Here is a 12943-nt window from a genome sequence, read left to right on the forward strand (position 1 = left end):
CAAGGGAAGCTGAGCCTGCCAAAACACATTCCCCTGGGTCAACCCACCAGCCACCATGAAAGGGACTCCTATGAAGTTCACTTGGCTGGTACCCTTGCTCCTCATGCCTACAGCAGCACAAGCAAGTGCCAAGCAATCCACAAAGCCCTCCCCAAACATCTTTGCAGTGTCCCTGGGGAAACATCTGCCCCACTTGGAAAACTCAAGCTGGCAGAGGCATGATTGGAGCCTTATATCTCATCACCGAGTGCTCTTCATACCCCTCACCACTGCACACACCCCGTGCCTTTGCCCACTGTCAGTCCTCCAAAACAAAACACTTGGCTCCATTGCCCATCCCCTGCCATACAGAACTCTAGCCACCTGTCGCAACCGTCCCCACAAATGCTCCAGGCAAGACAGGATTTTATGGGACCGTCAAGTATGACCCCATGCAAACTTCATCCCTGCCCATTCACAACATCAGCTCTCAGCAAGATAGTACAGCCACAACACAGTCTCACAGAATCAGCCTACACTTACGCTCCCCACCTGCACCTTCTCCAACAAAGGAACAGAACACAAGACAGGCTTCTGGCTTTCACGCAGCCAGCAAAGAAAAACTTACATCACTCTGAAGGTCGTACACTTTCCTGGCTTGTACAACATCATTCTGGTCCGGCAGACAGGTCCACCGATGCAGAGGATGCTTGTAATCAATGTCGCTGACCAGCTCCTGACATTTCTTGGCCAACACGATTCCCAGCATGTCCACTGGGCTACTGAAGTGTGTCTTTGACTTCTCAAAGGCTTTCTTGTACTCCCTGTCACTCTGGATCTTGGCTACATGCATCGACCACACCATCTTCGGATCATCCTCTATGTTACGGGCCCCTATGTGGTGGCCAAGCTGCTTCCTGTACGCAGTTTTGTACTGGTACTATTTGAATGCAGAAACAACAATTATCATTGCTTTTCAAGCTGCAATTTAAATTTCTCTTTTGTTGATATAATGTTTAAAACTTTTGTATGTAATTCTTTTTGCATAGTTTTCCAACATTTTTGATGTTTTTATTGTATGTCCAGAAGATATTAACCAATTTTTTTTATAGTTATATACTATCTTATTGTAAATTACTGTACTTAATTTAATTCACTTTACAGCATTAAGAATTATACAACCTCTGGGGAGGACAGCAATATAAGAATGTTAAATTTTTATACCTCTCCTCTTTTAAATAAGAAACATGTTTATCCAAAATTTTGTACAAGCCCCGTGCCCCACTATTATTTTCACTCTGTAAGACTTACTTCACTAGCTATGTCTCTGGATGCCTTTGCTGACTTGAGGGGTATAGCATCAGGAGGAAGATCATAGCCTTTCCTCTTCAGCTCTTCATATCCTAACTTGTAATGTTTCTGGTGGAGAAGGATTCAAAGTAATTATTGCAAAAAAAGCTCTCTAGAGAGTTTTTCAATACTACAACTTTCCTCCCCTGATTATTGAAAATAAAGTATGAGATTCCAAACAGTTTCATGCATCAAATTAAATTCTATAGCTTGCTGTTAGTAATGTGTATTTTGTAACTGATGATATAAAATATTTTAAAATTACTTTCCACATGTAATACTTAACATGGTAATCTGAATGATTCATAGACTCTTCTACAGAGATGAATAATACAACCCCATTACTCTCTACACCTAATTTCAATTACAATTATTTTTATCTCCTTAAGTTCTTATGATAGACCTGCTAACATTTCTTTAACTTTGCATGTCTATATTTGTTCCATTATAAGCAGGAATTTGATGTAAATTACATAATCCTATGTACTTCTAAAGAGGCAATTCAATATAATCAGACATTTTAACAAGAATTACAGTCTTACTAAAAAGTACTGAGCACATACATATCTATAATGCTAATATGATCAGTAGGCATGAAAGAGAAAACTGTTAATTTGTGTTGAATATTTTCTTGGGTTTTTTTAATATTCTTACAACTCTGCTTCCACTTTATATTTTAGCAATTCCACTTGGGCTTCTCAGTGCATAACAATTTTCACAGGAAAAGATCACATGTGTGCTTATACCTGTTAGAATTGCAGAATTACTCTACTGCTTTTTAAACTAAAGCCACAATGGGCAATTCCAAATTCCATAAAAGAAACATTGTAGAGACACACTTACATCACTTGTGTTAATTAAATTTGATTTAGCCAGCAAAATTTCAGGAGTATCAGGCATGATGTGAACCTGAGTCTTGTCCTTGTCCCACGCTTCTCTATACAGTATCTGAAAAGAGACACAGACAAAAACGCTTTGTGTCATAAAAGGCTCACATGCATAGCAGTAAATGAAGTTTATCTTTTCTCTACAATAGCAAAGCAAAGATGTACTGTGCAAGCATGAGTGATGTAAACAACACAAGATACTAAAATCAAATAATACAACTTCTTCCTGAAATACCACATTTTTTTCTTCTTTATATCCACAAAATGTCAAGGAAATGGCATTACGGCAATACATTTACATATTACATAATAAAGGATCTTATTTGCAGTTATTACTGAGTAAGTTACACAGCACTAAAGATCTTAATCTTCTGAACAAGGCATAGCACTTCTTGACAACTGAGCAGTAAGGCACTGATTGTAAACACCTGATACTTGCATATTTTAAGCATGTGTTCTCATATGAAGATCTTTTTAACAAATGTATGCTAATGTATTCATTTATTGATTCACATTTTCTGTCTCTAGAAGCAACTTACATCGCTTCTATTTTTGGCATTAGATTTTGCTAAAATGATATCCATGGCATCTGGGATACTTGTGAACTTAATAGTATCTGGGTGCTGCCGGTACTTCTTTTCACTCAGTATTTCAGAAGCTTTCTTGTTCTTTTCAGATTCCAAAGATCCTAAAGGACTCCATCCAAGGCCTCTGAGCCATTGCAGATCTGACTTATAAAGATTCTGTTAAGGAAAAAAATGAAAACTCTAGTAGATTATTTCCCTCTTCATTTATTAAACCATATTAAAAGACTAACTGGTATTTTTGCTTTAATCCAATCTATACTGATATCAAAAAAGAATTATTAAAGATACTTTTCAATAAGCAGTAAATATCTTACAAAAAAAAAAAATTTAAATCCAGAGGAAGCTTACATCACTCTGTAGTTCATAGACCCTCTTTGCCTGGGTGACATCATTCTGGTCTGGCAGACAAGTCCAGCGGTGTAGCATCCGTTTGTAGTCTATATCACTAACCAGTTCCTGACATTTCTTAGCCAGAAGGAAGCCTAACATATCCACAGGCATATTAAACTTTGTCTTCCACTTTTCAAAATCCTTCTTGTACTCCCTCTCACTCTGCATCTTAGCTACTTGCATAGACCACAACATCTTAGGATCATCCTGTAAGCTGCGGAATCCAATATGATGTCCCTGCTGCTTGCGGTAACCTTCTTTGTACTTGTACTAAAAATATAAAGGTTGCATTATTGAAATTACAGTAAGAAACACACAGTGGTGAAATATATAAGCAAATATCAATGTTTCCATTACCAGTGAAATGAGTAACTTGTTATGGAACCTCATGTAAAGGTCTAGTAGCCCCTTGATTAACGTGCATCACTAGGTGTCAGTGAATGCTCTCCCCAGGAATGAACTGAGTCCCTGGAGAGGATGAGCGCATGGCTGTAAGAATGGTCTCCTGTGCCACCTGATTCATATAGTCATACTGTTCAGAACTCCCACAGGCTGACACAGCAAAATATTTTGATGAATAAAATAATCAGCAATGAAAATTGCAGATGCTTAAGCATTGGAAACATTTCCTAATGATTAATAAAGTCTCTTCCATAAATGCAGGAGTTGTATTCATACTAAGTGATGGTAACAGCAATACAGATGTCTGAAAATAGGTCATACTGCTCTGAAAATATAACATCCAAAAGAGCAGACAACTCCTAACTTTGTATGACTAGCCACTTCATGGATGGATCTTTGGAATTGTCAAGATGCTCTGCAACCCTTCTTAAATTGTTCACTGACAAGAACAGATCAGGAAAGAGTTTTGTCAGCAATTTTGCTTTTTACTCCAAGCCACATCTTAGCAGAGAGGTGTATTTGGATCTAGTCTGACTCTGTAGGTTATAGAAACTAGATAAAGTGCATGTCATATTGAACTAGAAATGTTGCTTACATCACTTGCAATGTCCCTTGAAGCCTTGGCAGATTTCACTGAAATGGCTTCAGGTGTGAGGTCATAGCCTTTCTTTATCATTTCCTCCCAGCCAAGCTTGTACAGTTTCTAAAATTGAAAACAATATTAATTAAAAAGTCTTAGTAATATGTATGTCACCTTCTATTTAGATATGCCAGTGATCCATATTACCAAATTCTGGTCACCTCACAGGCTTCAGTTATGAGAGAAGGGCTACTAGAATGGGAACTGAGAAAGGGGTAACTCATAAGCAAGGAACTCGAGTCTTCCAGGTCTTAGGCTAGTGATTAAATAGTTTTTCTTTACTGCAGCAGCTTCCTACTATAGCTTATCTTGGGGATTTGAAACGTATCTGGGGAACTGGAAATATATACATCTGGTATAACTGAAAACTTTTCAATTTCACAATTTTTAATTAATAATGTAATGTAATGTAGCCATTTAATAGTCAATTCAGTTTGTGCACAGTTGCTTTTAAATACCAGCACCTGTAAGTCAAAGATTTGCTTCTGAACAATCATGCAAACCAAAAACTAAGCATTTTATACTGGCACAGTTGTCACTTTCTCATATTTGAAAGCTGACAGAAAAGTTGGATACTGCATGTATTTATTTTCCCACATGCTAAGCTAAAAATATACACAATGAACTTGTAATTTTATAGTAAGGAATTTTTAACATGACTGATTTCTGTGGTAAGCATAGAGTATGAACTATGCATATCTGGATTTAAAAAATAGGACTGTCCTGGTTTCAGCCAGGATAGAGCTGGTTTTCTTCACAGAAGCTAGTGTGAGACTGTGTTTTGGATCTGGGATGAGAAACTGTTGATAATGTACTGAGGTTTTGGGTTGTTGCTGAGCAGTCAAGGACAGTCCAGCTTCTCGTACTGGCCTGCCAGCGAGCAGGCTGGGGATGCACGGGGAGCTGGGAGGGGACACAGCCGGGACAGCTGACACAGGCTGGCCCAAGAGATATTCCCTACTATACGACGTCATGCCCAGTACATAAACTGGAGTTGGCCGGGGGGCGGAAATCGCTGCTCGGGGACGGGCTGTCGATCACTGGGTAGTGAGCAATCACTGTATTGGGCATCACTTGTTCTTGTACATTCCTTTGTTGGTATTATCATTGTTGTTTCCTTCTTTCTTTCTGTCCTATTAAACCGTGTTTATCTCAGCCCATGAGGTTTTTTTTCCTAATTCTCTCCCCTGTCCCACTGCGGGAGGGGGAGTGAGTGAGCGGCTGCGTGGTGCTTAGTTGCCCCCTAGTTGGGGCTAAACCACGACAAGGACCTATGCTTTCCATATATTATATTGTTATTTAGGCTGTTACTTTGCTAGCCTGAACATGGTACTTATTGCTATTCTGAAAATATTAATCACATAAAAATTCTTGCCTCTGTTCTAAATCCCCCATTCCGTTTCTTCTAACTTACAAAAATTAATTACTTATTTTGAAATGGGAAGCACCTTTAAATTTGAAGAAAGCAGATATTAATTTAAAATCTAATAGGAAGTATTAAAAAACTCTACCTGACTGTAGTTCGCCTTGTTCTGTTTTGCCTGTAGAATATCTGGTGTATCTGGCATCACATGAACTTGAATTTTATCCTTCTCCCAAGCTTGAGTATAAGCATGCTATTGAAAAAAGTAACAGCAGATGTGTTAATATAAATTACAAAGGATGGCTTTCACCTTGCCATTTGCACACTTCTGGTATAGATGGGTAAAAAGACAACGGTGCTGACTTGGATTTATTTTACTATGTAATGAACTAATCCAGAATCAGCTGAATTAGGATGCACTGTTGCTTCTAATGAAGTTCAACTATCAAGATTTTCAGGGCCAGTAATTTCTATACAAGAATGAGAACAATAGAGGTTGGAGAGGTAGCAATGAGAAAAGATTTATTTAACCAATGCTATTTATCGGTAACTGAGTGTTTCATTAAGGAAAAAAAAAAAGAAAAAAGAGGAACCTGTAAGTGACAGTTGTTTTTACCAGGGAAACACTGCTACATAAAGGTGGTGACAGAAACTTATAGACTGTTCATTGAAATGGATTATATGTGTATGTCTGCCTAATTTTCCACATAAATACTCACTTTGTTCATTATATTTGCATTCTGCTTTGCAAGGACCATGTCCATGGCATCATTCTGTTTTGTAAAGGGGAACATGCTGGGATGCTGGCGGTATTTCCGATCACTTGCAATTTCTGTGGCTTTCTTAGATTTCTCCACATCCAGAGAACCAGCAGGACTCCAACCAATACCCTTGAACCACTCATTGTAATCCTGCTTGTATTCATTCTGCCAAATGGAACACAAAAGGAAAGTTTACAATTTACAACAGCTCATACTAAATATGTCTGTATTTTGGAAAAAAAGAATTAATGAAAAAAACAGGAAAAAAGTAACAGCTGTGCATGACAGAAAGAAAACAGAAACTTACGTCACTTTGTATCTGATTCATATTTCTGTACAGTTCTAAACTCATTGCATCGGGTAGAAGCATATAGTGGTGAATCAGTCGTTTGTAGTTAGTATTGGTTACACGACCTTGTGCCTCCTTAGCTGCCACGATGCTGAGTGTATCAGAAGGCATTTGGTAATGTGTCTTGCTCATCTCATAAGCTTTCTTGTATTCACGATCAGACTGCATCTTAGCCACTTGCATATAATGGACAAGTTTGGGATCATCCTGAAGGCTGCGGAAGCCTACAAGTTTTCCTTTGTCTTGTTCATAACCTAATTTGTATTTATACTGTAAGGAGAACAGAGACAGAGACCTTAATTCTATTTCATTTGTTTAATAAGAAATATCTATCTTGTAAGGAAAAAAACACAAAAACTTATATTAAATAAGATTTTTACATTGTTAAGAAAACATTGCAAAGCATATAGAGGTGGTGGCTTTGTGCACCTGCTCTTAGGGTGCACTTTAAAGCGAAACAGATGTCTAGCTACCCTTTTAAAAGCAGTACCTTTAAAACACTTTCTTAATCAATGAAATTCCCTTACAATAGTTTATTCTGCTCCTGCATAAGGTTCAATGTAACCTGCGGCTCAATTGTTTTCTAATCTCATTATCAATGACACAACGAAAATATGAAACATATTGACAGAAAGCAAAAGGCAACGGAACATGTAAGATCTGGTTTGCTGAAGGCAGTTCTTTGGAAAAAAATGCACTTTTTATTCTTTTCACACTATAGTGTAGGGATACCCATACTAGCTCTAAGATGAGCTATCGCAAACATTAGAACCAGGGCACATTAACCCACCCAGTTCTCTGTTACTATTGCTATCCTACTTCCAATATTTGGCTTAGGTAACTAGTTTTGTGGTAGTCTGCACCACACTTAGAATACTTGCGTTCATATCTAAAGACTAACCATAAAATCAAAGATCTAATCACCGCTTCCATTAGGTTAACTTGTTGAAATGATTAAAAAGTTCCCAAGACACTTCCCAAGATCTTTGCATTTTTTTTTTAATAAAACCAATAGTTCAAATTCTTAAGCCCTTTCCTAATCTCTAATCAATGCTTTACAATGAACTACACAGGCCAAATATCAATTCCTTTTTCCTTCACTGCTTACTGCTTGGAGAGAACTCAGAGCAGCAGCAGAGCAAATGGACTTTGCAGTGGCTGCAACACCCTCTATATTGTCAAAAAAAAAAAGAGGGGCTAAATAATATGTCCTTAGGCACTAACTTCACCCCTCTCTCAGGCTGGAATTGCCCCTGCCACAGCAAATCCCTCATCACTGATGCATAGAGGATTTCAGAATGGTCCTGATTCCAGAAGCTTGTATTCTCTGCACCAAGAAATTTAATGTGACTTTCACCAAAGGAATAAAGATAACTGTACACAGCAGTAAAAATAATTTAAGTCTGTATCTGTTCTTTTAAAATATTTCTAAGAATGACCTCTGAACATTCTGTCTAAACTACAAATATACAACATACATTTATAAAGTATCCAAGCACCATCACACTGAGGAATGAACTGTCTTATTTTTTTTTCCTAAGAGTCCCTCATATATCTCTTTATCTTTCTAATAAAGAAATTGTTCTTTAGCCCTGTTAGAAAATGTATTAGAATATATATTGAATATGTCAGAATTATTTACAAGCAAAAGAATAAAGAGACTTCATATAATTGGCATATAAAATTGAATTTTGTCATGAAAAATGACGAAGTTTGAAACGGATCATTTTTTCTTTCAAGAACTTACATCACTAGCAATATCCCTGGAAGCTCTGGCAGCTTTAATAGGGATAGCATCAGCTCTGAGATCATACCCTTTCTTCCTAACATCTTCAAAGGAAAGTCTGTACATTTTCTGTGAAAAGAAAGAAAAAAAAATCCTTTATAAAAGCAAAACACACCACACATACTTAAATAAAACTCTATTCATTTTATCTGATAACTTCAAACACAGACTATTCATATGTTTAACACTGCTTGAACAGCTGTTTAAGCCACTCAGGCACAGAGAGAGATGGATGCTCCTCCAAAATTAACTCCAATCCTACTATTCATACATCAATGCAGCTGGACTGCACTATAATCAGTAACATTATTCTATAACAAAAGAGCAAGAAATTGTATTTGTTTCCCACATACACAAATATTGGTGAAAAGTTACATCTATAAGGAAGTTAGCTTTTAAAAAAATGAGATTAATTTGTCTATTTCTGTGCATATTAAAGATGCACACAATTACAAACAATACTTTATTTAGCATATGCAGATTTAACAACTGGCTACTGAAAAACTGTCTATAATATAATCTGTTACTGAAAGAATAGGTTCAATAGGCAAGAAAGAATTTTGAATCCAGTACAAAACTTTGTGCGTGGGGAAATAAAATAATAAATACAGTAACAAACATGGATACTACTCAAACTCTACTGTTTTGTTAGTAACTATTATGTTTTAATGACCTACATGAACACTTCATAACCAGACTATGAATACTATGGCTTTTTCTTGGCAACTTTTGGTTTTTAATTTTGGGGAAGGAAGCGGGGAAAAGGAAAATTAGTAGCTTTTTGAGAAATTACTACAAACTAGCAAAGTGAGAATTAGGGAGACTTTTGTATGCTGTCATCTCACCTATTCCTAATAAAAAAAATAAGAGCAACATTTTAGTCATAAAAGCAGTACTCACATCACTTAAGTTAAATGCATTAGCTTTTGCTAAAGCAATCTGTGGAATATCTGGTGTGATGTGAACTTTCTTTTTGTCTTCTTCCCATGCTTGTTTGTACTTGTGCTGGAAAGATAGAAAAAAAAAGAGATGTCAACATAACCAAAAAATTAAATAAAACAATTAAAAACAATATTTCCTATTTGAAATATACACTTTCTTTACAGTGATGCAACTACTAACATGGTAGGAACATTTGCCTTTTTATTTTAGCACTTAAAAGCAGCATGAATCAGGAATAGCTCTTATGAAGTTGTGTGAGGCTGAAATAAAAGTGGAAGAAATACCGTTCTTGCTAGAGTATTTTATTGCTTGTCTCTTGCCCAGCAGTGTATTCAAGCACATTCAACAGCAGAAAACAATAGGTTTCAAAACGTACCGGGTCTGGCTGGGATGGAGTTAACCCTTTTCACAGCACACAGGGGTGTTCAAGAGCTTGGAAGGGGACTTAACCACCCAGAGGAACCCAACTAACCAGAGATATACTGTATGCCATATAACGTCATGCTCAGCAAATAAAAAGGGAGAGGAGGGAGCTTGGGGAGGTTACACATCTTTTGCCTGGGAACTGGCTGGGCACCAGTCTATCCATAGGAGGTGGTGAGTGATTGCTTTTGCATCACTTGTTTTGTTTTCTTTCTCTCTTCTTCGATTTTGATTCATTTTTTATCTGACTCACAAGTTTTCTTGTTTTTACTCTGCCTTTCTTCTTCTCCCATCCCACTGGGGGTGGAGAACACAGTGAGCAAGTGGCTGTGTGGTGCTTAGCTGCCTACTGGGGTTAACCAACTAAAAGCCAAGCCAGAAGGTATACAAAAAAAACTGCTAGAGGTGGAAGACTATCAGTTTATCTTCTGGAAAGTAAGTATCACTTGAGAGAAGTAATAGAGCTTTACTTGAGGAAACAGAGCTAAGGAACATGCACATAAGATTCTGAAGGTCCCTGTAACTGTAACGCACACAAACTCTAGACATTTCTAAAGAACAGCAGCAATTTACATCAGTTCAGCAGGAGAATCAGAAAATAGATATCTCATTATAAAAGCATGCATACCATACAGCAACTTCCTATTAATGTAACAGGTATTGGATGAAATATTCTACACATTTAAAAGTTTAAAACCTATTTCCACAAAGGATGACTTTGATCTTTTTTAGCCCCTAGATTTAAACTGTTAAAAGTCTAAAATCAGTTATGTTGGGTAAACTTTACTAATAAATTGCGACCCCCACGTCTGTCTTTACATGTATTTCTTAGAAATATTAGGGTCATGCTTTGCTTTCAGGTACAGCAAAGGTCTATGAAGATGAAATACAATGGCAGTTAAACACATTCATTAACTGCAAAAATGGACAATTTCCAAAGCTATGCATACAATAAGATTGACTATTATATCAGATACAGTTTGTTTCTTGCTTCTGCAAACTGAAATGAATTTTGATGAACACTTTCTTACCTCATCCATGATCTTAGCATTATTTAAAGCTAAGACCATGTTCATGGAATCCATAGGAACAGAATACTTCAACTTGTCTGGATGCTGGCGATACTTCTTTTCACTAACAATTTCCATTGCTTTTTTGTTCTTCTCAGCTTCCAGGGAGCCCAGTGGCATCCATCCAACACCCTTCATACTTTCATCATATTCTGCTCTGTATTGATTCTGGAGGCAGAAAGAAAAGAAAATAATCAGATGCATGAAAAAGTCTGTAAATCATGACACTTTTTTCCATGTTTAATGGATATAAGATTTTGAATGCACTTATTCTAAAAAGAGGCAAACAGTATCAAGATGCATTCAAGGTTTATTTAGAAACACATTTGTTACAGTGGTGTCTATTTTATTACTCTGCCTTTTATACAGTGTTCAGCTCCTCCTTATGATGTATATAGAATGCCCACATAAGATTACATGCTAAGGCTCTCTTGAAGAAGAGGATTATCTTGAACCACTATATTGAGAAAAAAAGGCTCTCTTCTCTAGATATTAAACATCCCAGAAAATCTGAGAATATAGCTACTTAGCTAATTTCCCCTTCTTCTGAAAAGTTGTCTTTTTGAAAGTGCAAGATAAAACTATTAATGAAAAGTGAAGCTTTTCCTGTCTTGGCCTGCACACAAGTATTGCTCCTGAAGAGCCTGATGGGACATGTAAGCAGAAAATATCCAATTTATGTTATACATTAAATTACTTATTTCTGAGCCCAAATTCTTTAGCAATAGGTGTAATTTAATATTGCAGAGTCTTAAAAAAATACAATGGCTATCATTGCTGAAGGTCTCATTTAATTTACTACATTTAGTATAGAACTGAACTAATTTCACTAAGAAAATAGTACTATTCATCTTACAGTATGCTTTCATAAACTAAGCATCATTGTATTCGCAATGCAAAGGTAGAAGAATCTCTCACTTACATCACTTTGTATCTGCATCATGTTTTTGGCTAATTCAAGACTCATAGCATCAGGCAAAACATTGTAGGTATGGATCAAGCTTTTGTAGTTTGCATTTGTAGCCACTTCCTGGGCTTTCTTGGCTGCCACAACACTGACCATGTCAACTGGAGTATGGAAATTAGTCTTTGCCTTCTCATAATCTTTTTTGTATTCACGATCAGATTGCATCTTAGCCACCTGCATGAAGTGCACCAGCTTGGGGTCATCTTCCAGGCTGCGGAATCCAATATGCTTTCCTTTCTCTTTTTCATAGGCTAGTTTGTATTTATACTGACAGTAGGAAAGAGAAAGAACAGCAAAAACTTGAATCAAAAAAATGCACTATTAAGCTCAATTTTATCTCTGAAACATAGAAAATGTTTGTTCTTTTTCATCACAAGATCTCAGGTTTAGTCATTTAAACATACTTAGTTCTACAAGATAGCCCATTGAACACAGGCACATGAAGCTCAGCAGCTTACTGAAAAAAGGGCAAAAAAGTACAATTCAGTATGATGCCACCGGAGAGCATGTACTGCAAAGGTTTATCCCATCAAGTGTATAATTGAAACCTAGACAACTCAAGATGCTTGAAAAAACATATTTGCGCATAACAGAGCACTTTGAAAATGTTCTGGCTGTCTTTGTAGCTACTCTGAGTACTACCACACAATCAAACTTACATCACTTGCAATGTCTCTGGAGGCTTTGGCTGCTTTTATTGGAATAGCGTCTGGCTGCATGTCATAACCTTTCTTCTTGTCTTCCTCCCATCCAGCTTTGTAAAGTTTCTAATTTAAAACGTGAAAGAGAACAGGCACTCTATTATGAAGGCAGAACTACTGAAGTACCCTACATCTGAATTTAAACATTTTCAAAAAAGACATAAAAATTACACCAATTTTTGATCTGCGCAACAGACACTGAATGCCCATTGTGAGCATGGTAACTCACATTACTCATTGTGATCTGATTCACTCTAGACTGCAGAATTTCTGGAGTATCCGGCATAACATGAATGCTGGTCTTCTCTTTGTTCCATTTATCCGTGTAGAGCCTCTGCAATTACAA

At 36.9% G+C, this 12943-nt stretch overlaps 1 protein-coding gene across 1 annotated transcript in view; it reads right to left on the minus strand.

Annotated features, from left to right (window-relative positions):
* Window positions 1-607: 607 nt before the first annotated feature.
* LOC104616217 (nebulin-like) overlaps window positions 608-12943 on the minus strand; it is a gene marked incomplete at its 3' end in the record, with an annotated part of 36760 nt that continues 24424 nt past the window's right edge. The window contains exons 28-42 of the mRNA XM_010296895.1: window positions 12827-12931; window positions 12556-12663; window positions 11852-12163; window positions 10891-11097; window positions 9395-9499; window positions 8456-8563; window positions 6667-6978; window positions 6318-6524; window positions 5747-5851; window positions 4191-4298; window positions 3152-3463; window positions 2756-2959; window positions 2173-2277; window positions 1291-1398; window positions 608-919 (exon numbers count right to left, since the gene is read on the minus strand). Of these exons, the coding sequence (XP_010295197.1) occupies window positions 608-919; window positions 1291-1398; window positions 2173-2277; window positions 2756-2959; window positions 3152-3463; window positions 4191-4298; window positions 5747-5851; window positions 6318-6524; window positions 6667-6978; window positions 8456-8563; window positions 9395-9499; window positions 10891-11097; window positions 11852-12163; window positions 12556-12663; window positions 12827-12931 (2718 nt within the window). The remainder of the gene's footprint in view (window positions 920-1290; window positions 1399-2172; window positions 2278-2755; window positions 2960-3151; window positions 3464-4190; window positions 4299-5746; window positions 5852-6317; window positions 6525-6666; window positions 6979-8455; window positions 8564-9394; window positions 9500-10890; window positions 11098-11851; window positions 12164-12555; window positions 12664-12826; window positions 12932-12943) is intronic.

Source organism: Phaethon lepturus, unplaced genomic scaffold (assembly GCF_000687285.1).
Source record: "Phaethon lepturus isolate BGI_N335 unplaced genomic scaffold, ASM68728v1 scaffold29881, whole genome shotgun sequence".
NCBI classification, from domain to species: Eukaryota; Metazoa; Chordata; class Aves; order Phaethontiformes; family Phaethontidae; genus Phaethon; species Phaethon lepturus.